Source organism: Antennarius striatus, chromosome 10, assembly GCF_040054535.1.
Source record: "Antennarius striatus isolate MH-2024 chromosome 10, ASM4005453v1, whole genome shotgun sequence".
NCBI lineage: Eukaryota > Metazoa > Chordata > Actinopteri > Lophiiformes > Antennariidae > Antennarius > Antennarius striatus.
Window position 1 is genome coordinate 8,381,142 of NC_090785.1, and position 25,080 is coordinate 8,406,221.

Here is a 25,080-nt window from a genome sequence, read left to right on the forward strand (position 1 = left end):
TTAAAAATTTAGGAACAGAAGACCTGCTTGTTCCAGGTGCATGGTTTGTCTTCTTTTTGAAATTAGTCGTTAATTTAGCAGGTTGTAAAATGCAACAAATCCCAATTTTCTGAACTTGTTGTCCCACTTGTTGGGAGTGAAACCGTTGATTGAAGCGACTGCATCTTGTAAAATGAGTAGTGGTTTTGTGAGAATGTGCTGCAATAGGATTTCATGTCTGTAATTTACTGTTGGCTCCTAAATAGGAGGGGTTGATGATGGGTGATGAGGGTGGGTCATGTGTGGTGTTATTACTTCCCTTGTATCTCTCCCACTATGTAATTACAACTATCTACATATTAACTAGTTTTAATTAGCAGTTAGTCCCTGTATGTTTTGAAACTTAACAAATGCCCCATTCGATAGAGTATTTTAATCATGTGTAAGGGTGGGTTTTTTTAACTTTTGTTTTCCAATAGGGGAGGGTGGGATGGACAGGTTACCATAAGTTGTGCATACGCCAATTGTTTGATTTTTGATAGATTTTCTTTTTCTTTCTTCCCCCTTCAGTATTTTTAAGACTAAAATAAGCCAGAGATGACAAACAGTTCTGAACAGCAGAAATAAATTTAATAAACTGTTTAACCCATGCTGACTGACGTTGGTGCACTTTGAGTTCTTCTGAAAGTTTTTTGTACATATTACATATACAGTCCAGAATAACTTCGGTTCTGCAGCTCTACCGCTAGGGGGCAGGGTCCCCCAAAACAAACCACTATATGGTAGCATAGCTTTATACATAGTTTATGTGTTACGTCAAAATATGACTTAATTGTAGTCTATATTTCTGTATTTATCAGGAGTGAATTTAAATTATCTATTGTGTACTAAAAATACTCGTAGTAGCACAGCAGGTTAATTAAAATTTCCAAGGGCAAAGGACAAGACCCGTTTAGATGAATAAAACCAACTGCAGAAATACCCTGTTGATAATAGTATGACAGATCACTGAAGGCCAACATTCAATTTGACTACTGCATATTTGGGATTTCCCAAACCCCAGATTTTGACTACACATTTCAATTTTATTAAAATGTTCCCATGGAAAGTAGAAAATTATGCGAATAATAAGACTTGCAAATATGAACCTAACCCAACGCATTTAACGTGTTCTCTTCAAAGTATGTTGACTATAGACAGTGACACTCAGAGGGATAAGTTAAGTGTATTTTCATAACTAATTGAAGGTAAAACATCTAATGCAATACTTTGGTTCATTTTATTGCTGACAAATTAAGTTCCTATTCAATACATTTCCTTTTTATGGCAACTCTGAGAAAAAAATGCACACATCTGCACTGCATGTTTAATTTTGTGAATTAATTTTGTATTTGATGTATACTCCTGAAACAAATCCCACAACCAAACTCTTACCTGTAACCATGGCAACTAATTCTAATGTGTCCAAGGACACAGATGCCACTACACCTGGAACACTCTGAATTTCACACAACTAACATGAACATGTTTTTACTTCTGAAGTGCCTAAAAACAATTTAAAGACAAATTATGAGATGCACACCTCTAAGGCTGTCCAGTAGTCCTACATATGGGTGGATAAAGGTCTCCGTTTGCCCCATTTCGCTCTCGTTTGTTGCAGTTAGAAAATTTGGTGACAAAGTGACTCTCCTTATTTGTAACCGTGGCAACAGGAAAAATAAAAAAATTCAAAAATGAATCACTGATGGAATCAATCCTCTACCTCCCTCTTCCTCATGTATTTAAATGAGCACCAACAGCGCTGTGGTTCTTCGAGGTATGGTGTAAAAGAAAAAAATGGAAAAGAGACAGCGTTTATTTTCATAGAGCATCTTTATAGAAAACATTTCTTCACATTTTCAAAAAACATTTTTTTGTCTTTTCATTTGTTCTGTTTTTTCAGTTGTTTTTATAAATATCCTCCCATATTTTAAGCTGCTCAAGAGTAACATTTTTTAACATCCATCCGTGTCAAAGGCTCTTGCCGAGCTGCTGGGACTTGTAGAAAACAAGGGCGTTCACAGCTCTTATGTTTCTCTGAAATGGTGCTGACCAACACCAAGAGATATCCATCCCCACGCGGGAAAAGTGTAAGTTGCCCTGCAACCTATGACCACATCCAGCCTCCGGTAGTCAATCCTTCCACTTCAGTCAGTTTCGCCTCAAGGCACCTGTGTTAACAGCGCTTTGCTTCTGTCGATATGCACTTCTGTTTCTTCGTTACATCTGCAGTTACTAATGTCTAACTCTAAACAGTCAGTCACACAACTACATCTACCCAAACTGCAGTACAATAAGCGAGCAGGCCGTACAGTCACAACCGAAAACAACACAAGGAATAGTCAAGAGTTTACAAAAACTATAAAAATGAAAAACTGAAGGGAAAAAAAAAAAAAATAGCTTTCACATTGCTCTGCTTTGCAAAATGTACCATGGATTTTGATTCGATAGTCAGATTTGATACTGTTCACAGAAAAGCTTTAATACAAAGCATGTGCAAAAACCTGATTTCAACTGAAACTCATGACCACAGCCGACCTGCTTTCATCAATCCAATTCATCAGTGAAATTCAGTCTCTTGATCTTTCTCCGCAGGAAACAGCTCCCTGATCTCCTTAGTCAATAATTTACTGAGTGTCTTGGATCGAGTTGCTTCACTCATCTGGGGCTGAGAGCAAAATCAAAGTCTGACCATTTGAGGACAAACAATCTAGAAATCCTTGTTACACATCGTACAGTGAAGAAGAAAGGCATCAGACCCACACCACACGCCTCAATGTCTACCAACAAGCTATCCTGTATTATAAATATATAAAGTTTTTGTTTTTTTTTAAAAAGTGCTTTTTAAAAGTAACCATGGTGATGGAGTAGTTCCAGCAGTGTCACTGTTGTATTTGTTCTCAACCAGCATTAATACACGATGTTAGTTAATGTCCTCCTCAAACACTGACAAGGATTGTCTAATAAACAAACAAAAAAACCCAAAATAAACGCCTCAGTGTTCTATTAACATTCATTCAACTAGAACAAAGATTTTTTTTTTCTAGGTAGGGGTGGGAGTGCAGTTTGTACTAAAGGAGACTTCAACTAAACAGAAACGTATCGGCCGCTCTAACACTCTGCCACGACTAAGCAGTTTCTCACAGACTGAGCGGGAACAGGAAACATGTAAAAACCTAAACAAGTCCAGTAATAATTGCACATAACCTTTGAGATTTGAGAAGTGTGATGAGAGGACTTGACAACAAGGGAATCTGCAGAAGAGCTAAGATGCGAACTTGTGGCACACAATGGTATGAATACCTTAAATCTGAGGGGGAAAAGCGTAGCAGTGAGACACAGCTATGAAATGACTGTGCCTACAAAAAGCTCTGCGTTCTCAAAAGTTCCACTCTCGTTCTACTTCATCTGCTGTTGAGAATTCCTTCTCTTCGTCTCTCGGTCTCTGTACCGGTGGAAAGTTTTCGTTTAGCTTCTTTTTCCGAGCACTTAGGCAATCATGTACTGAGTGATGGCTCTCAGAGCGTATAGCAGCTCAGCCTGCAGTCGCGCCTCCATGATCAGTAAATTCACGTGTGTCTGCAAGGAAAAAAATTAAACTATGAGTCACACATATGCAGATTAAAGATTTATCCATTAGACACGTTAACAGTGAGGATCTTCTTACCCATTCTGAAGTTTTAAGTGAAGACCAATTCAGTGGACAAATTGGAGTTTTAGTGGCGTCTGGAAAACAGGCTACAGCCTTGATGTACAGCTTTAAATCTCGTTCTAGTAACCGGTTCACCTCTCCATAATCATAATCATCATACCTGTAACCAAACCAATATTTATACACTTAAAACAAGGAAAGTTAAGGCTTTGATATGAGTAACAAAGAGCAGTCGCTCACCGTATTCCTAAAACACAATGGATGTAATTCCAGATTGCCCTCTTCAGGTCGGGGCTGTGCAACGAGGGAAGGGTGGTCACTCTCCTGAAGCGATCGTCTAAGAAGTGCCCGATGTCCGAATACAACCTGTTGACTAAGGAGAAGCCGTGATCCTCCCATGAATAGTCCTGAAGGGCAGAGCAAACAGAATAGATTCAATTTATTTCAATCCAAAAAACTTTATAAGTCCCCAAGGGGCAATTGAAAGCACATAAAGCAGGTTTGGTGTAAAAGTGAAAACATACAAAGCATTCATTACAGCAGGGCTTTAATGGAGTTTTATGTGTGTTTTATTATTTAAATGTCTAAACATGTATTGATGAACCCGTGGGCTTTTCTGTCTTCGGACAGCAGATTTACAGTACATCTTTATAGGTAAATGTGGAGGATTGCCATCTAGTGGTGAGTTTGAAAACTGCAACCATTTCTGTTTAGAGTAACAAGCAACAGCTACATTTGTCTTGTGGTTATTGCTTGACAAAACAATCTTTAACTGAACTTTATAGTGATTTCAAAAATGTGATAGAACAAAAGCAATTAGGAATACCTGCGTCCTGAAACACCTTCTGATCTTTTCTTCGGACAGGTAAACGTCTACTACTTTAAGATGGGCCTCATCTCAAAAGGAGCCTGTAATAGTCCCTCGTTACTCGCGGTTAACACGTTCCATGACCGCCCGCGGAAAACGAAATCCTGTGATATAGCAACCAAATATTTATTTTATCATTTACGGTATTTAAACGTTTATGAAGCCTCCCCATACTGATATTAAACCACCTTACATCTGTATTACCTTTTCACACACTCTTATAGACTGTTTAAATCACTTTTCTATTAAAAAACAGTTGCTTGAGGAACCGTGAGTCTCAGAACGCAGTGCACACATGGATGCTGTCAGCCAATAGCACGCGCGTACGGTATCACGTGAGTACCTAGTGAAAATCCACAATGAAGTGAAGCCGCGCATCTTGAAGCATAAATAAGCGAGGGACTACTGTATGTAACTCAAATGGCTATAATGTAATATAGCATTGAATGATTATTTTAATGTGATTATAGTCAGATATTCAGACTTACTCAGCAGATTTGAGACTTGAGATAACTTTTTCCCTTTACTGTTGTTACTTCTGAGAAATGTCTCCTGGTTCCGTTTCCTGTTTGGCCAAAATCAGACTTTTGCCACACATTTGGTACGACTGTTAAATGTTCTATGTGTCTTCTAAAGGTGTTAGCTGATTGGCTGACTGAGGTGACCTATTACACAACCAGCTCTCCCTGTAGGATTCAAAATAAGCGTCACACTTTACCTGAACTCTAAGTATCTGAAAGTGGTCCTCCTCCCTACGAGCAAATTCCTGATAGCAAAAGTTAGGGTCCGTGATGAAACGCGTTGGGTCTGTGAAGCAAATCATCTCCTCCTCCTCTTCTACATCTAATAAAGACAACGAAAGCCAAGGAGATGAAGGAGAGTCAGAATGGGTCAGTACATAACAGAAGGACAGGTGAGTGGAACCGTTGAGGTTTTGTTTGCTCATAATCTAGTCGATTACCTGCTTGTTGGAGTGCTTGTGTCTGCAGGAGACGCTCATCTCTCTTCTCACGCTCCTCCTGGGACTTCTGAATTCTCTCCTTTAGACAGAGTATGTCACAGCTGGAGTCCAAAGACTGACCACAGGAACAAAGGAGAAACATAGTGATGAAATATCTGAAGGAACTGACCAGCTACTGCTGGTTTGATGGGAAATAACATCAGCACAGTCATAAAGAAATGACTAATCCAATTTCTATCTCGTACTGACAAAGAACTCTAAATATAACAAGAAACATTTGGATTTGACTGAAGGTATATCACACACACATGCATGCAAACACTTTAGAAAGACAATCATTGCCTCTAACTGCTAAAAAACTAAGATCCAGCTCAACTTCAAGCATGAGAATGTTTTGCTGTTTTATATTTCTGAATTGTTTTGTTTTTTGAAAAAAACAATTAACAATGACGACCAAAGCAAAGGCAGTTTGAAGGTTTCTTAACATTAAATGTTACGCTTTTAGCCAACAACTACCTGATGTTCATTTCAACGAAACACACGTCTTGTTTCTCACCCGTCGCCGTGTTATGTGTTCAGAGGGAACGGTGAGCGACTGAGGCACGTTGGTGTTGCCGTTGGCAGCATCAAAGGGACAGAAGGTCGGTGGGGTACCATTAGGAGATTTGGAGAGAGGGACCAAGTCAGACAGTGTGTCGCATCCAAACACAAAGCTGCAAAGGGAGTGGCAGTGGGCCAGGATCACCACCGCCTGCACCAGCTCAGCCAGCGACCAGTACTGCTCGCCCGACTTCAGCAGCGTCTGAGGAGACAACCGGGACCAGTTCACCACCGGACGGGTAAAAGCACTCAGTGCAAACTTCAGGGTTTTCTTTACGTTTACTTGTCTGCACATTAAAAAACCCAAAAGATACAAGTACACCTGAGCTGATAGGAGACAATCAATACTGTTTCCTCCACATCTTTGTGTTTTTCTTTACTGCACCTGGATGTGAGAGCAGGCGGTAATCCAAGGTTGGTGGGCTAGAACCTTATTGATGTGGTCGAGAAGACGAAGGCGGGGGGGTGCCACTTCCAACCCCTGCAGCCAAACAGGGTCCCCACCCACCCTCAAAAACTGGGCTGAGTGCAGGCACACCAGATAGTTGCAGTGATGTTGTGCTGCAGCCTGTGAGCCACAGGAGTGAAACGACAAATTACAGATTAGGAAATCTTCCATGTTTCATGTCAGCAGTTTGAAACCTGAAATATGCTTGTTTAGCTACACGAGCAGCCTGCATAAACAAGAACAGCCTGTTTGCTGACCATGATGGCGATGTAATGGCGGTACGGCAGCGGCAGGGGGCCGTCCATGTGCAGGATGTAGTGCTGTGTGCGCATGAAGCTCTCCAAGTATTGAGGGTGCGAGGCCATCTGCTGGGACACAGCGTCCACGCTCCCCGTGCTGACAAGAGCCTTCATGAAGAGCAGCGACACTCGCTCCTTCTCACTGTTCGCTATCACCTGCAGAAATCGAGACAGAAACAAGATTGATTGACGATGGAAGGAGCAGTAAAAGCTGAGTGTGTATCATTCATTTCATGAGCAGGATACTGAGGTAAAAGTCTGTGGAAATGAAACTGAACTAGATAGATAGATAGATAGATAGATAGATACTTTATTAATCCCGGAGGAAATTGTATATATCCACTGCTCAGGCATTACATAACGAATAATACTAGATAAACACCAGGAGAAAAAGAAACACTGACATCACAGGACACACCGCAAGACATACACTACACTAACAGACACATGCAGCACTAACAGGACTTATATAATAAACTATAACTAAAAATATTAACACTATCAAATTAAAATATAAACAGCATAAAATTTAAAAAATACGACAGTATTAAATTAAAATATAAACAGTATAAAATTAAAATATAAACAGTATAAAATTAAATTAAATTAAATCCATTCAACCCCGTGCTGACCTCGCCACCTCCCCCTCCCCCTCCCCCTCCCCCAGGGGGAGGTGGAGGTGGTGAGGTCAACAGTTCCATATCGAGCAACAGTTCCATAAAGGGAGACCAGGTTACTATTAAAAAAAATTTCAATCCTTTCTTCTGCACCACGAAAAAATACAGGAGGGATTTAAGGGGGTTTGCTTTGGACATTTATAATACAGTGTTGACCAAAGGGGGAACAAAATGTGTATTGTTCATGTTGAACTATGATCAACCACGATCATTTGTGATTTTGTCATTTGTAGCTCTGCCCTCCTACTTCAACCACATGTGGTTCAGGCCTCTGTTAGACGTCAACTTGCGGATTCACATGAATCTGACAACACGGGAAAAACACAGAATAAACCAGGTTTGAGGATTAGAGTTAAACTATTCTTTTCTTCCTAAACAGAATGAGTTGTGAGTCAGTTTCTTTAAATGTGAGCCACCTGGATGTAACAATATGTCCTTAATCTACCAGATGGTAGATAAACAGGATTTTAGATGGCTACACACCTAGAGATCAGTAGAAGAAGACTGAGAAGAAGTATTAATAGTAATAAAGACAAGTTCTTTTCTAATAGGGCGTGTGTTGCTGTGTGACACTGCACATGAGCTAACTGCTAAAACATAAACTGTTACTTCTTCATTTGAGCAGCTGGAATAAGTGGATATCCTGCTTTTCGCTTCATTTCACCACCAACAGTACATAAAGTCAGGGTTTGAGATAGTTGATCAAAACAAAGCATTCTGAAGATGCAACAACCGGGGCTGGAGGATTTTTCTGATAATATGCAAAAAAATCAAATATATAGTCAGATTTGGTTGCAGGCTAGATGGTCTATTTGTAGAGTGTGATATCTAAGATTGTTTCAGGAAAAACAATGTTGTGATGTTCGCATCCCAGTGCTGCTGCAGGTGAGCCCAAGCGTTGTCACAGAACTTTCAGAATATAATCCTCTCCGAAAATATGTCAGAGAATTTCACTATTATTATTATTATTAAAGTTATTAGTAGTAGTTATGGCTATACAAAAAACTGTTATTTGGTTGTACTAACACTTATCAGTTTGCTAAAATTGTTTTTAAGTTAAAGTATGATTTTTAAGTCTTTTTTTTTCTTCAAAAAAAGGATGTAAATCTCTGGCTCAAAAGAGGAACAAGATCATAAAAAAAACTTTAATCTATTTAAAGAAGGATGAAAGTGAAGTTGTCACAGACAGGAACAGACAGATATCACTGCAGAGAATGAAGAAAATTATTTTAAAAATTACATGATATCAACCTCTTAGAGGTTCATGGTGTTTTTAAAGAATCCTAGAGAGAAAAGCAGATCTGTGTGATTCTCGGTCTGTGACTCTGCAGAATGCTGTTTGCTGAACACACTTCTTTGTTAAATAATGAATCGGACACACACTGTGACCTGACGTAAGGGTTATGTTCAGAAAGACCAGTGTTTTCAAAACTGGTCACGTCTCTTTGGGACAATTTACACTGACATTTCCTTACGAAAAAATCCTTTTGGTGTTCAAATATGAAACTTGGTCCCGTTTTACTGACTTTACTTTCCCTAGTGGGATGAAAATCAGCGACACCATTTCCTCTACTGTGATTCCTGTCAGTAAAAGAGGCAGAGACTCCTCACGTCTGCTTTATAAAACTGGCACCAAACAAGAGTTCACGACATAATAAGCATCAAGTCCTTACGCCGTGAGACCAGTGACCACTGCAACCCAATCTGCATTCTTTACATGACTTACACACAAACAACTCAGCTCAGCTGAGAGCCCAACAGATGCAGAGACAATGGAGTTGTGTTGGCTGCAGCAGCTTGTGATTCTTTATACAATCCAACATTGTGGTTGCATGTAGCTGAAGCACAGCGGATTCACAGGTACCCTGTAATACCAACTGAACGCAATAACAATAAACACCAAAATCCAACGACGACGGGGATTTACATGCTAGGTGGAATTAGAAATTGATGAATTGAAATGAAAGCTGGTCTTAGGAGGCCCTGAAGAGGCTTTAGCTCTGCAGCAGCAAATAAATAAGAGCAAACACAGGCTTAGGCTGAGGCCAAGAGAAACAGACCCATGTGGAGAGGGAAGCTGTTCTTTCTCAAATGTATTAGTTCCATCGCCGACATGCAATGACCTCGAGGAAAGGGTGAGTGCTGATCAGACTCGAATGTTTTGCTTAGTTTGAACCATAATAATGCTTTAAAAAAACCTTCCCTTTGAACAAGAGAAATGGTTGTTTCAGAATATTACTGTTATGTGAAATCACTGACACCCGAACCCATGGCATGGATAGTTTGAGGGTGTAGCAGCTAGTGTTTCTTGTGTGCTTAATTTTAGCCACATACACTTCTTTGGCATTCAGCCTGATGTTTGTCTGGCAAAGAGCCCCACTTTGCATTTCACTTCTCCCCACAGTGGATGAGGGATTCCTCCTGATCCTGTATGAGGCTCCACCTCCTGACCCAAATACAGTTCATACTCATATCTTCAAAGACATGCTAACATTCTACAAATAAATGATCTCTCTCAATGTCATGGTTTATAGAACTGAAGAGCAAAAAATACAAAAAGGGATAGCAGCAAGTGAACCAGGCATAGGAAAGAAATCTCGGATGTGGACTCAGTGTAGAGCCCAAAAGTGATCGCCACTCCAAGACTTGATGACAAGAGCAAATTTAAAGAAACATCAGAGTATTTTCTGAACTGCAGCATAAAGAGTCTTGGTCCCTCTGGCACTAACTGATAATTCAGAGTACAGAAAACACGCTCCGAGTGAAACTTGTCAGGGTTATCATGTGGTGAGATCACACAGCCCCGTTGTTTTCTAGTCTGCAGAATGATAGAGCTGTCGTATTCACCGATACACCCCATCTGATTGTGTGGGACCCACATCAAACTGCTTTGTCATGTTTTGGCTGACATGTGAAATATCTGTCAGCCAATACATCAATTAATGAGAGGCATGTGGAAATGGCATATTGATATAACATTCTCCAATAAAATAAACAACAAATTCATCATTTTTTAAGATGTCCTGCATTCTTGGGCGAGCCCTGAGTTATGTACATTATTTTGGATATGTGTTAACCTTTAGCAGTCATCTTAAAATCCTTCTCCATGGAAAACTAAATCAATGAATTTTGTAGTTGAATGTAAATGATGAAAGACGCTGCTCAATACCATAGCAAGCGACAAGGTACAGGTTTGTGAGACATGTTCAAAACAGAATGATCTGGTAAGTTTCCTGAAAAACATTTTGATTGACATAAAACTTTTCATTCATGAATAAAAATTTAATTTGTCGCAAAGACACATTTATTATAGTTAATATATGTACAGTTTGTCAGACGTGCTCCAGTCTGAAAAACAGAGATTATAACTGCCGATTATAACACCCCATGGTTTTTATGTCACACAGGAACAGGAAGTACAGTTAATGTGTACAGTTGCACAGAAGGAAATGACACATCGTACGTTTTGACATCAGTCTGCTGACACCAAAATTGAAACTAAAATAGACATTGCGTTGTTAAATTATGGCAATGTGTCGATTTTTAATAAATTGTATAAAAAGATTTTGAAACATCTAACAGATCCATTTCATATTGTTTGAGTTAAGAGTTTCAGAATTCATCCATTTTTGTATTAATGTCTGTTATTGGACACTTTGTCAATGCTGTGTCTAGACACCTATTCACAAGGTTTCATCTTTGTATGCAAATAACCCCCAGAGAGAACATTTAATAATACCTTATATATGGTCCACCTACATCACAAAAAAAGGTTCTGTTTGACAAGCTACAGACACACACACACATATATATATATATATATATATATATATATATATATATATATATATATATATATATATATGGGTGGACACACACACACACACACGCAGTATTACAAAGCATATTCCTTTTACAAAACGAGGCAACTAATATGATCGAGCACAAGAAAATTAGGGTCCTGTCTAAGCAGCTCCATTACTTCTGCGACAGGGAAGTCAGCGGTAATTTTCCTGGGTCAAACAGATGCTTGATAAAGCCAATGGTGAGAAAGAAATCATGATATTAATTTGAGAGCTTTACTGTATTTAAATTACAACATTTCAACTTGTGGCAGGGCAGAAAAATATGGCCATAAACTGACAGAGGGCTTGTTGTGGACAAAGATTTCACAGGTGCAGATCATTTGACATTCAAAAAATTACCGACCAACACAAGAGAGGTCATTTGTTTATTGATCACAAAGGAGCAAGAGGCAGCGATGAAATGAAAAACAGGGGTGACGTCACTGAGGCAAGGAAAGGTAAACGGAGACAAAGACTGGCTTTGATAGCAGGCTGACAAACAAAACAGCAGCTCTGCAGGGGAAGGGATACAAAGGAGAGGGCAGGACTAAGATGACAGACAAAGAAAAGGAAAAACTATGCCAGCACTGAAACGGTAAAGATGTCAGTTTGAGATGAGATGTGCATGTAGTGTCTGCATGGGTGTGTGACGGCAGTGGGCTGCAGCAGATACAGAATGACAACATTCAATCTGCATTCTGAAGGGGATACTTCCCTATCATGCACCTGTGTCCTTGGGGCCATTAACTCCTTGAAACCCCAACATCACCACCGCTCCCCCCCCGCCCCCCATCCCTCATTACAGGGAACACAAGCACCCAGGGACAATTTTGACTCTGCAATCTGAACTCAAGGAGTCGTGCAAAACAAACCAGCACAAACACCAAAGCTGTTTGGAGAGGGAAGGAGAGGGGAGGAGGGGAGCTACTTGGTAGGATAGCACGTAGAACAAAACCATGAAAAACAAACAGGATGAATGAAAGAAAGACAGATGGCAAATAGACAAGTCCATGTACACAACATAAATGATTGAACCTGTAAGAAAACACAATGGCTAGGTCGAGCCAAGGTGCAGCGCAGTTGAAAAAACCCAACTAATAACACAGATATTCATTACTCCTCTGATTCACACACAAGGGACAAACTGAGTTGAATGCATCAGAAAAACTGAAAGCGAGCATGTGAATTAAGTTTATGCAAACCCACAGGCTTCTGCAGCAGCACTGGATCAGAAAACATTGGCTGTTTGTTCAAAGCTAATATTATTATGTATTCAAATGACATGTTACGAAAAACACCACCTGAATGACAGCGAAGGTGAAAGACAACCAGTCTGGAAATTTAACAAAATTTAACTAGAAACCAGAACAAAAGGTTCTTTAATCCCTTCTTGCTCACATTCCTGTGTTTAGCTCCATTTCTAGACACAAATCTGTAGCCATCAGCCTTTTAGGACTGCAGCCGGGACAGCGCCCCCTGTCTGTTGCACATTGAAAAACACAGGCAGAGGAGAAAAACAACTTTGATTGGCAGTCCAGTTCGGCCAGCTTTTTGCAGGACAATAAAAGTCGCCAGCATTTGTCGGGACTGTAAACGAGGAAGGCGGAACAATAACCACCTGCGCTAATGAATTAAATGCATTTTCACTCTATAGATATCCTCCTATCTTACATAGACATATTCCACTGCATTACTTCACAGCCGTGACAATTTACTCCCAAATCCTCAGATGATGTCAGCGTCACAGCTTTCTCCTCTACAGCGATATGTTAGCGTTCATCCACCAGAATCTGTCTGTAGGAGTCTACAGGAATAAAGTCAATGCAATCATCTGCAGATGCTTTCAACACAGATTTTAACACGCCATTGTTTATTTTGTTGAAACTGATCAGAACGAATGTGAATTTAGAAAACACTGTTATAAAAAAAATGAGACTTGACAATTTAACGTCACGTTTTTACAAGTGGGAACGGAATCTGCTAATTATTTATTGGAGTTGAGGAACGCTAACAGTCCAATCCCCTGAATGAATACTTCTATTAACTCGACTGTGACGTTTGTCAGATTAACACCAGCCATTAGCTAGCTGGAGTTAGAAGTTTGCTTACAGCCATTTTTCGCCAATTTACAGCCTTTGTAACGTCACCGAATGACTTAAAAAGTTTCAAGATACGAAAAAGCTTTTTAAAATAACCCTTGACTTACCTATTGGCTTTTGGTCACCCAAATGGGTCCCTTAAAAAGCTTTAAAAAAATTTTTTAAAAAAAGCTAACGTTGTTTCTGGGTAAAACAAGAATGTTTTAAATCGGGTTATAAAAAATAATTCCTTCGGGAAATGAATGAACATTACTCAGGCTAGCCAGTTAGCCGCTAGCCATAATTGAAAACTTATCCTAACTAAGGCTGCCTACAGTCATCGGATTTAGCCTTACCTGTTTCTGGACTCGCTGGCACTGGGTTCTTAGGGGGTACTCCATTTTATTGGCACAAAGGATCATTTTCCAAAAAAAAAAAAGACAAAAAGAAGTGCTGCTACTGCATGGATGCGGTTCTGTCGTTCCTTGAGGCTTTCCTAGCTAGCGAACAAAGGCAGAAAACTTACCACCGTTCGCAGTCAGTCCTTCTCTAGCTGTAGCCCTGACTGAGAGCAGAGGAAACCTTCCCGAGCAGAGCTGCCAGCTCCAGTAACAGTGCGACCAATCACAGCTCAGGGGGCGGGGCTAGCTACAGGCTTTATGCTAATGAGCGTCTGCAAACAGCAGCTCAGGGGGGGATGAGTGAGCCAGAGCAGACATACAGGGTCCGTTTCACAAAGCAGGTTCAGTGGAAACCCTGGGTATGTTAACCCTGGAATGAGGGAAAACCAGGGTTTCCGTTTTCATAAAGGAAGGTAAACATGGCATGACGCAGATCCCATTGATGGAAGTTCAGGATTAATTCACAGAGAATTAGATTTGTTTTTAAATGTTTTTTATAATATCTAATTCGAAGAGAATTACCTATATATTATATACATTCCATTCATTCATCGTCTAAATCTGGTTTATCCACTGTCGTGGGTCGCGGGTTGCTGGATCCTGTCCCAGCTGACTGAGGACAGGAAGCATGGTACACTCCGGGTGCGATACCAGTGATGTGAAAGTCAGATATTATATTATAATATAATATTATTGTATCGCGTTCAGATGTCCCATCATAGCCAGACAGTTATCTTTAGAATCGGTACCGTTTCCCGTCTGAATCCATCACACACATCCGCAACCTAATTCACATCTGCAGCAGAACAAATTGCAGTCATGCTCTCACATCCCAGCAGGTATTGTGTGTAGCGCTGCATTTAGTTTTGTTTCTTTGCAAATAGTAGTTTTCTATACAATGTGTGGAGATACTCAGTGTGCCTCACCTTGAAATAGCTTCAACCCCAGTTTGTCAGTTACCCTGGAAATAAACCTATCAGAATAGATAGATAGATAGATAGATAGATAGATAGATAGATAGATAGATAGATAGATAGATAGATAGATAGATAGATAGATAGATAGATAGATAGATAGATAGATAGATAGATAGATAGATAGATAGATAGATAGATAGATAGATAGATAGATAGATAGATAGATAGATAGATACTTTAATAATCCTGGAGAAAATTGCCCATATCCACTGCTCAGCCAAACACCAGGAAAAAACAAAACAGAACATACCACAAGATCATCAAGGAGGAGTTCCACAGGTTCGAAGGTAAATAATGTATTCATTCATTCATTCATTCATTCATTCATTCATTCATTCATTCATTCATTCATTCATTCATTCATTCCTTCATTCATTCATTCATTCATTCATTCATTCATTCATTTTCTGCTGCTTTATCTGCCGTAGCGGGTCACAGGGAGCTGCAGCCTATCTCAGCTGGCATAGGGAGTAAGACGGAATTTATAAATATGATAAATGAATTTGAAATTGTAGTCTCTTAATGATATTGTGCTGCAACCTCAGAATTGGATTAGTAACTCGTAATTTCTTTTAGGATTTCCCAATGTCAGTGGCTGCATACGGTAGATGGTACCAATATTCTCATCAAGGCTCCCTCACATAATGAAGGTGATGATGTGAACAGGAAGTCCATTCACATCATAAATGTGCAGGTACATGTGGATTGACTAGCTTTCAACATGTGAAAGACTGATTCATAGGTAAACTAACATCTGTTTAGATCATATGTGATGCTGTTGGCTACATTTCTGATGTGGAGGCAAAGTTTTCTGGGTCGGTTCCTGACTCAGACGTATGATGAGTCTTACCTGAGCAGAAGGCTGTAATGTGGTAGGTAGAGTAAAGGTGTGCAATAACTCACTCGTCTCTGTCCTTTAATCCACTGTACGTCACATGAGAGTTTGATGTTTAGAGGATATATTATTGCCTTTTATCTGCAGGATAGGGGTTACCCATGGCAACTGAGGCTGCTGACCCTGAAAACGAACCAAGCCTCTCCAAAGAACTACAACTGGGCTCACTGCAGGACGAGAGTCCGTTTGGAGATGACTGTAGGTTTGCTGAAACCCCGTTTCCAGTGCCTACATCACCTCAGGATGATTCCTGAGTGGGTCTGTGATATAATTGTGTTGTTCTTCATACTATTACCTCGATTGGAGGAGTGAACTTACACTGGGTTGCTAAAACTAACCCATAGCAGCCTTTGTGAAACCGGAAACCCTGAATTTACAAGCTCAGTGTAAGTCAATCCAGAGCCACAGGTTTGAAACAGGTTTTATTAACACTGCTTCATGAAACAGGCCGATGGTCGCACCACCAACTTCTTACCATTTATTGGAATGGGACAGTCGTAAAGTATCAACCCTGTTTCGATTTGTAAATACAGAGATGTGGGAGGTTCGTTCATTTTGAGCCCAAACTGAGATGAATCCTCAGAAAGTTGTTGAACCCCATCCAGTTCCCAGCACACGTTCATGTTCTTCAGTGTCGGCTGGCAACAGGGAGGCAGTTATTTTGTGTTTGTTATGCAAATTATGATCTTACTATTCCGAGGGCATAATTATTTAAATCCCTCGGGGAAGGTGACACACGAAGAGATACTCTTTATTACAACACCAAACCTTTGAAGCAACATCCAAGCGACACTTTGACTCCTCGCCATTCTGCATAAACATCACCAAGGTTAAAAGAGTTGTAGTGTTCATCTAAACTGCAGCTGAGGTTGAACCAGCGTCTGAAAAGGAACGACCCTGCAAGGATGTAGGTCATGATGGGGGTGTAACATTTTGTTGACATATTATGTGAAGAAGCCTGAACTGGAAGATTTAAAAGGTGTCTGTGAAAAGTATGCAGCTAACTTGAAGAAGAAAATTTGGGCAGATGGCACGAAATGCAAGATCTTCTTGTAAATTGTACTGTATATAACAAAGTAAAGGGTCATGTAAAAAGTAATTTGTGTACGTACAAACTTATCTTGCCTTGTTTGAAATATGAAAACACCCCCCCCCCCCACACACACACATACATACACACACACTATTTCCGTTGGTGCTGCTCCATTTGTTCCATTTGATTCATATCTTTAAGGTATTTGAAAAACGTGCAGACATATGAAAATACCCCATATTGTGACCTAGACATGTTTCCTGTTTACCAATAAAATCCTACAACCTTGATGGTTATCGGATTCCACACTGGATGAATTTAGAAGTAACTCCGGGTTTTATTCATCCTCCACCTTGGCACCACTGCTGAAAAGGCCCTCGGTCGATCTTTCAGTCACCTACGCCTCTTTTGGGATGTGACATAAGAGTTTTCAGGTTTTTTTTTTTGTTTTTGTTTTGTTTCTTTAATAAATGGCACTTTTCCTATATTCAATTTGTCGTCTGATTTCAATTTGCCTGCTTCCCACTTGTTTTTTTCCTCCGACAGCCTGAGTCTTATGTTTTTCTGTTGCTCAAGTTTACAGACATTCTAGAGTGATTATTTTACAATTATGACCAAGGCTGTAGGAGTGATAACAAAGACCTGCCCTCTTATTGCGTTGGAGTCCCTGCTGACTCTTCTCCAACGACTTCTTCATTCTGACATAATTGCTTTCACATCTCTCTTGTCCACACGCTACTTTTGCTTTTATGGAAGTCACCTAAGGCTCGACTATACATTAGAGTGGTGTAGGGACATTTTGGCCTTACTTGAATTAGGAAAGATCAGTTTCTCAATAAATGGCAAGGCTGCTAACCAATCTCCCTTTCTCTTTTTCAATTCATAAAATCTATTCCTTCTTTATAATAATTTACATTATTTTTTGTATTTGTATTTTTATGTTTTCCATCATATTCTTGATGGAGTTTTAATGTTCCTGATTTATGCTGTGTAAAAACTGAATCTACAACCAATTTGCTTTGGTTTCTGTATCCCAATAAAGAAGCAAAAGTCGTTTAGTGCTAATCTGAAGTCACACTGTTTGTTTGAAACTAAAGTTTTTAGAGAAGTTGGGGTCGGGACAGAAAGTGTCTATCTCTTTTGAGATAGACACTGTGTGACTCAAACTGAATCAGAGACGAAACCAGCCGCACCATGAAAGGGTGCTGACCTTACCTGGAAAATCTGCGGAAAGGACATTTCTCAATCCAATTTTATCTTGTCTAATATTTTGTGGCTGCAACCTAAGGTTACTTTCATAATTGATGTTTAATTCATGAAATATAAAAAATACTGACAAAATGTGATAACAGATTTCCTAAAATACAAGGTTACACCTTACATTTGTAGTTTTTATCCTACGGGAAATTGAAAAGGTGGAATAAGAAACAGAAAGTAAAATTTGCTGATGGTATTTCGTGGACAATATATTAATATCAGTTCTATCATGAATGTCAGAAACAGGCTTTTGACACATTGCTTTGTTTTTCAGCGAGTCTGGTGGAAACAAATGTCCTTAACTATTTTTGTGGACTTAAAAGTAACCATTTATTTCATTCAGTTGATGTGGTCCATAAACTGACTGGCATGCTGACATCAGCATTAACCAAATCTACTCGTCTCCATTTATTGCACTCAGTAGAAGTAGTTACTGTGGTTTTATTTTGGTCAATGTCAAAAGAAAAAAAACATGAACGAACTTGCTCTCGTGAAGAAACTTCAGTGTGAAAACTTTCATTCCAGGAATCCTTTCAAATCAAAGCATTTTCATACAGGAAGTAGGTCATTTATCAGATTTCCAGTTGACACCGTGTCTGATACAGCAAGTTACATCAAACGCAAACTACGTCAAAGAGCTTGGCAATAAATAACCACAGTATCATGAGGAAATCAGGCAGTTAACTTGCTCTGTTAACGTAGCGGTTTCATCAGGTCAATGCATTTGCTCCTGAAATTCTGAATCCTTCTTCCTGTTGCAGAAAATGGACAAATGCGTTCTGCTGACTCCACACTACGCAGACATCATCCAAACCGGGCTACGTGCTGCTTTTCACTCATTTCCTGCTTGACAAATCCTCTTCTTGTAAAGAAGCTGACTGCACACAATGAATCATGATCTACAGTACATCAACACTCCTCCTTGTGTGGAGAATGTATTTTAGGTGTAGTTTTGCAGGAATTTAATAAATACTTTCAAAATAGAAATAAGAATTTTAGCGTTGGTTCTGTTCAAATGCCCACAGCATGTATCTCTTCCCTGCAGGATAAATATCCACAACTAAACCTTCTCTTTAAATGTGATCAGTGTTTAAAAGACACCAAATGCACTTAATTTCAAGTTTGTATAGAGAGAGTACTCAGTGTGTGTGCTAGGAAGATGAATATCAGTGTTTGGTTTTAACTTACTGGAACATTTTGACTCTGTGATGCAACACATTTATGTATTTTTTGCATATGAGAGTCATCTACTTCAGTGTTTTATTTTCCTTTTAAATAAGTCAACTTTAACAGGAAGTAACATTTGTATTCAGAAAGGTGCATGCATTCTCGATTAGATTATTTCACAATAGACACCTTCAGTATGTAGTTAAAAGTTCAAGTATACCTTTTGAAATTTCTGTGGTAGTTGTACCACCATATGTTGGGAAATTCAAAGAAAAGAAAAAGACCAACTAAAAAAATATTCTTTATTTACATTTAAGTAATGAACAGATAATTAGCAACACTTTTTGAGAAAAGTAAACGATCAAAATTAATGACAGCAACTTTCCTTTCATGCAGTCCAAGCATGACTTTTACATAACACCTCTCTAGGTTGGCAAATCAGCCGACACAATCGACTGTCGGGGCAGCAAACAATTTGCAGTGACTGTGCAAAAAATAAAGAACTGAAAAGAGCTCAGTTCATTACACATGAATAATAAGGACGAACTCAGCTGTATTCAGACGGATTATCTAGGTCAAGTGTTTTTGAAGGGTTCCTGATTTCTATGGACTGCTTTCTATAAAGTTCTTTGTCTGTGCCGCCGTGAACTAAAGCAGCCTCATCTAAACATGCAGCTCAGCCTCTGAACCGCTGCACACTCAAGATCCAAATAACAACAGCACAAACAAGGATTCGAAATTTACACATCTAATTGTATACAACAATGAACGTAAGTAAATACAGATATTCTAATACCATGTCTGAACCAGGTATATTAAGCTATGATAACATTACAAAAATACATCGCAACATAAAATAAGGCGTGCTGTAAAAGATCAGTTTCATTTGAAACCAAGAGCTTTGTCTAGAAAGTTTGCAAAATGCTTTGGCTGTCCGGGCAAGAAGGGCTTTAGACCGGATAGATCCATGGTGTTCAGGGTTTCCTCCAGGGTGCTGAAAGGTATTAAATAGTATGTTACTTCTGTTTCCCTTAATATCCTGAGAGGAATTTACTCTACATAGGAGGAAGACATACCTGCATGTGCAGTACAGCAGGTGAGAGTCTGTGTGTAACTGCATGGCCAGCTCCAGCTGGTGGTTGTTCATCAGCTTGTCATTGACTACAACCAGCAGAGGCTTGCCTGCACCCAGCGCCTCCAAACAGCTTCCTGACCCTGAGGGGAAAAAACAAGATCTTAACTCACAACTAGAACTATAATGTCTGTCGTTTCTTGGAGGTGAATGACACAAAAAACAACTAGAACCAAAGCAGTCAGAGACTACAACATCCTTTGACACCCCTGAATTCAAATTCACAATTCATCTGACACAAGTAACCAGAACTATAACATGTTTCTGAAAGTAGTCAGCAATAATTTGATGCAGCTATAGTTGATAGTAAACTGGGTCAAAGTACGTAATCATGAATGAGGTCAATTTGTACAGTTTAATAATCTTCCGCTCAAATATGATTAAGCCTAATTAGCAGATACTGTACTTGCTTGAATATTAACATCTTCTTGCTTGTTTGATCTATGTTGTCTGATGACATCATGTTGTATCTGTTACATCAAGCATCAGCTTTATGTTTAATGTTGACACACGTCTTGGGTGCCAGCTTCTGTTATACTTTGAATTATTTATAATCATGATCTCTTCAGGGCAGCATGACTATTTTATTAAGCAATTATTGTATTATTGCAGCCAGGGCACGCACTACAGTGCTCGGATGATGCCACTCTAATCATGATGCCACGTTAAGTAAAAACATGTAATCATTTGACATTGGTCACATTTTGCTAGCATTAAGAAACATGTGTTTGTGATATGATGTTCCATGATGAAAGATCTGGATCTGTTTTTCCAGATATATGAAATCCATCTGAATGGTTCTGACCCTGCAGTAACTAGTGCAAGTCCGGAAGTTGGTAGCCTGGTGTTCAGAGCATAACCAGGCTTTGAAAACCAGCACAACCAAAGAGCTCATCATCGACTTCAGGAGGCTCAGCCCTGATCCAGGCTGCTCTATACGGATGGTGAGTGTGTGGACTGTGTTCCGGTTCCTCGGCGTCCTCATCTCTGCAGACCTTTCCTGGTCTGACAACAACTGTCATCATTAAGAAGGCACAGCAGCGGCTCCACCTCCTGAGGGTTCTTAAAAAATACAACCTGAACCCCTTCCTGCTGCTGGCCTTCTACCGTTCGTCCATCCAAAGCCTGCTGACCTACTGCATCACAGTATGGTACGGCAGCTGCACCATGGCGGACAGGAAGAGGATCCAGAGAGTCAGCTGCCTCAGCAGAGCGAACAACGTAATAAAGGACAATTCCCACCCTGGTTCAGGCCTGTTTGACCTGCTGCCCTCAGGCAGACGATACAGGTGCATCAAGACAAGAACCAAAAGATTCCACAACATCTTCTTCCCCGAAGCCATTACACTCCTGAACTCAAACACGCACTGATACACCCCCCCCCCACACACACACACACACACACTGTGCAATTTCTCATCGGGGACATGCAATACGCCGTGCAGGGAACGGCACTTCTTGTTATTCGACGTATACACTTTGTAAATAATCGGAAGCATAACAATTGTATATACTTGTATATTATTCTTTACTCCTTTTCTACTGTTAAATTATTGCACTGCGAGGAGTTGCCCAAATCTCATTATACTATGTATAGTGACAATAAAGGCTTTCTATTCTATTCTATTCTATTCTATTCTATTCTACTACATTATGGTGTCAGTGCAACATCTTGTCCCCTCTGTGAGCTGACATAAAGGCCCTACTATCCCAGGAACTGATCGAGAGTCACAATCAGAATACAACATTCTTTGACTTCAGAGGCATAACTTAGATGTGATAAAAATCTGTCAATGATTTGGACATGGAAACAAACAGATGTACAAATGTGGGTGATCCCATAACTGCCAACTCGCATTGGCAGGAAAAATTTACATAGTCATTATTTACTCAGTTAAGACTCAAACAAAGCATACTTTGCTGACAGGAGTTTGAATGGTCATTTTTTATTCCCCTGACAAAGGAACATTAGTTACCTTTGTGCATTGGATGTCTGTACATAACGGTATGACCTATCCACATCTATACAAAAATGGACTGAATGTCATTTGATTTCTGAGGTGTCAGCTCCAAAAGCATGCATCTCATAATTAGTTTTTTCAAACTGCTAATAAACTATTTTGACTGCATGTTAATAGATATTTTGTAGATGGTTATGTGTGTCTTTGGACAGACATTTTCCACTTTGATTGTTTCCTCACCTGCATGGCTGATGACAAGGTCCGCCTGCTTGAAGTCTTCTTCTATGGAGTCTTTGAATCGAAATACCTCCAGTTTGACATGTGGACAGGCGTCAGCAGTTGGTAGAACATTTCCTCTTCCAACTTGAAGAACCAAACGTTCGTAGCCACGAGCCTTTAATGTCTGTCACGTGAAAAAGTTCACAAATTAATACTTATTCTTTAGACTTTTACTATTTGGACAATAAAGCTATAACTACATTATTTCCTTAAAAAACAAAACACACCTTAACTGACACACATACATCTGATTTGGTGTCTTGGCGTCATCTATCTTATTTTCGTGGGTGCAGATCGTAACTACATTTAAGCAAAGAGGATTTGCAAGCATAGCATCTCATCAGTTCTCATACTTTCTAAGCACTTGAATCACGCAACACTGCACAAGCCTGTTCAACCTCTTATTTAAAGATGTTTGATGATTCGACTTGTTTTTCAAACTGCATTACTCAAACAGAATGTAGTTTAGATATCCATTTTATGGTTTTAAACTAATTTTACTCAAATGCAGCTTGACTGGAGCAAAACTTGCAGCAAAACTGGGATCTTTGGAAGATATGACAATAATTTTGAAGTGTGGAGACTATGAACAATTATGAGTGTATGATTATTGACAAGTCTATATCTTTTGTGGAGTTTGGGTTTTATAGAAAGAATGAACAGAATAATAATTTATTACAACTAAATTAAATTTTTCCCTCCCTGCTTCAGGGACTGCAAACCAAGGTTACACAGTCACTCAAAAGGGTCACAACTTTTACAAAAGTAACTTTGTCATGAAGGAGAACTCCTGTATTTACTTTATTTCTTCATGAAAAAAACTAAAGCTCTGATCTCTCAATAAATGTGAGGAAAGTTGATATTCCAGTATTTCCTGTTGAATTCCCAAATAGTGATCACTTGTTCTCATCCTCGATGCGTGTTTATGTCTATACCTGTTTGACTTACAGAGAAACTGGAACTCAGCTCCCTTGTTACTAAAATGTTCTACTTTTACATGACTTTCAATGGTGCGACACTTTTTGTACGTACGTATGTTGTCGGAATAAAGCAGAAATAATGTCGTACGGAAACCAGTTAAACTTTGGCCTTAAAGCGTTTCTTGCCTGAAGATTCTCTGACAACGTGATGCGTTCGACGAGCTCGTCGAAGCTGGTGGTGCCCACAGTTACAAACACAGTCTTCATGGCTGCCGGCAGTCATCAGTCTAGTGAACAACACTCATTGTCCACCGACTGCCATAGAGCTGACGTCTACTTCCGCATTATTCCTGCCTACGTCACAGCCGAATGTTGACTGACGTAATGCTGCCGCCTAAAGGTCTGGAGTGGTACTGCTGTTACTGTTGGACTACTCTCCTCAATTTCTAGCCATCTGTAGTCTAGGCGCGCGCATACACACACACACACACACGCACGCACACACACACACACACACACGTGATTTAAGAATACTCAACTGCGTTTATTTGCACAAATGTTTGCTTGGCCTTTGCATTTCTTAGGCTCATTTTAAATCAGATGTTAAAACTAACATATTAGTTTGTTCTATACTTTTCAGAACAACCCCCATAACCACATACTCAAAATGTATTTTCCTCCTTTCGAGACATCCGGAGGAGCAGAGGGGCTAGATGATTCATAGATGTCAGCGAATCGTCCTCACACAGCAGCTGCTGTCAGCTCTGTGACTGATGCACAAACTCAGTCCCAGTATCTCCATCTGACAAGTGCACAGCGAGAGTGACGACTCAGCCTTGAGCTCAGTGGGGTGAGAAAACTGCATGATCATGATGTGTGACAAAGAACAATAATAATTCTAATAATAATATGTAAATAAATAGCAAAGCCCACACCTCCCTTACCCTCTACTATCTGGTACATGACCGCACACAGCAGCAATAAAACAGAGTGTAGTTTGGTCAAATCCTGCAAAATTAAACTCCAATCTTTTTTTTCCATCACACATAGGCTTGTAAATAGCGAGTAGAAAGCTCTCTGCACTTTCAAATATAAGTATAATTTTAAGACATGGTTGAAAAGCATAGGATGCACCACAGATACATCAAAGTAATTGTAGAATGATACAAACTTTCTTTAAATTCAAAAACAGTAACAAGTGAAATTATTATTTTGGATTTATCGTGCGACATATACTATCAATCATCTGTTTGCAACAACCATATATAACAAGGATTTCAGCCCTCATGTAAAAAGATTTGAACCTACAGTTTAAGTCGGTCTGTGAAGCCTGGCAGTGTTTTAACATAAGACTTGCAAATGTGTGCTCTTATGATGTCATTCAAATGGTTGACTGTCTAAAGGAGTGGAAGTAGGAAAAATAAAAAAAAACCATTACAAGATGCACACGTTCAGGATCCCTGACAAGCTTGATGAAATATTGATTTGTGATGTTTCATTTCTTGACATGTGGTCAGGCCTTCATCAAAACTGTTTAGGTACAAAGTCAGCCTTGTATTCCCCTTTGGCACAACCATAATATTCTCCCCAGTTGCTATAAACTTGTGAGGAT

General features: G+C 39.5%; 2 protein-coding genes across 2 annotated transcripts; both read right to left on the reverse strand.

The window, feature by feature from the left end:
- Positions 1-3,457: 3,457 nt before the first annotated feature.
- sesn4 (sestrin 4) lies at positions 3,458-14,020 on the reverse strand. Its single transcript, XM_068324911.1, has 9 exons — positions 13,803-14,020; positions 6,805-7,002; positions 6,485-6,667; positions 6,056-6,301; positions 5,500-5,614; positions 5,257-5,381; positions 3,911-4,077; positions 3,686-3,830; positions 3,458-3,597 (listed from the first exon to the last, which is right to left on the reverse strand). The coding sequence occupies exons 1-9, from the start codon at positions 13,866-13,868 to the stop codon at positions 3,508-3,510; spliced, it is 1,335 nt and encodes a 444-aa protein (XP_068181012.1). The 5' UTR covers positions 13,869-14,020; the 3' UTR covers positions 3,458-3,507.
- Positions 14,021-19,479: 5,459 nt separating this feature from the next.
- zgc:92907 (uncharacterized protein LOC436733 homolog) lies at positions 19,480-23,799 on the reverse strand. Its single transcript, XM_068325821.1, has 4 exons — positions 23,655-23,799; positions 22,510-22,672; positions 20,253-20,391; positions 19,480-20,170 (listed from the first exon to the last, which is right to left on the reverse strand). Exons 1-4 carry the CDS (start codon positions 23,733-23,735, stop codon positions 20,059-20,061), a joined length of 495 nt encoding a protein of 164 aa, XP_068181922.1. The 5' UTR covers positions 23,736-23,799; the 3' UTR covers positions 19,480-20,058.
- Positions 23,800-25,080: the final 1,281 nt, after the last annotated feature.

Excerpts from the sequence above, each read along its gene's own strand:
- zgc:92907 (XM_068325821.1), bottom strand. The coding sequence starts at position 23,735 with ATGAAGACTGTGTTTGTAACTGTGGGCACCACCAGCTTCGACGAGCTC. Across the intron at positions 20,392-22,509 it reads CCTTGTCATCAGCCATGCAG|GGTCAGGAAGCTGTTTGGAG; the intron begins GTGAGGAAACAA and ends TTTTCCCCTCAG. Across the intron at positions 20,171-20,252 it reads CTGCTGTACTGCACATGCAG|CACCCTGGAGGAAACCCTGA; the intron begins GTATGTCTTCCT and ends AATACCTTTCAG.
- sesn4 (XM_068324911.1), bottom strand. The coding sequence starts at position 13,868 with ATGATCCTTTGTGCCAATAAAATGGAGTACCCCCTAAGAACCCAGTGC. Across the intron at positions 5,382-5,499 it reads ACAAGCACTCCAACAAGCAG|ATGTAGAAGAGGAGGAGGAG; the intron begins GTAATCGACTAG and ends TGTCTTTATTAG. Across the intron at positions 4,078-5,256 it reads TTCAGATACTTAGAGTTCAG|GACTATTCATGGGAGGATCA; the intron begins GTAAAGTGTGAC and ends TCTGCCCTTCAG.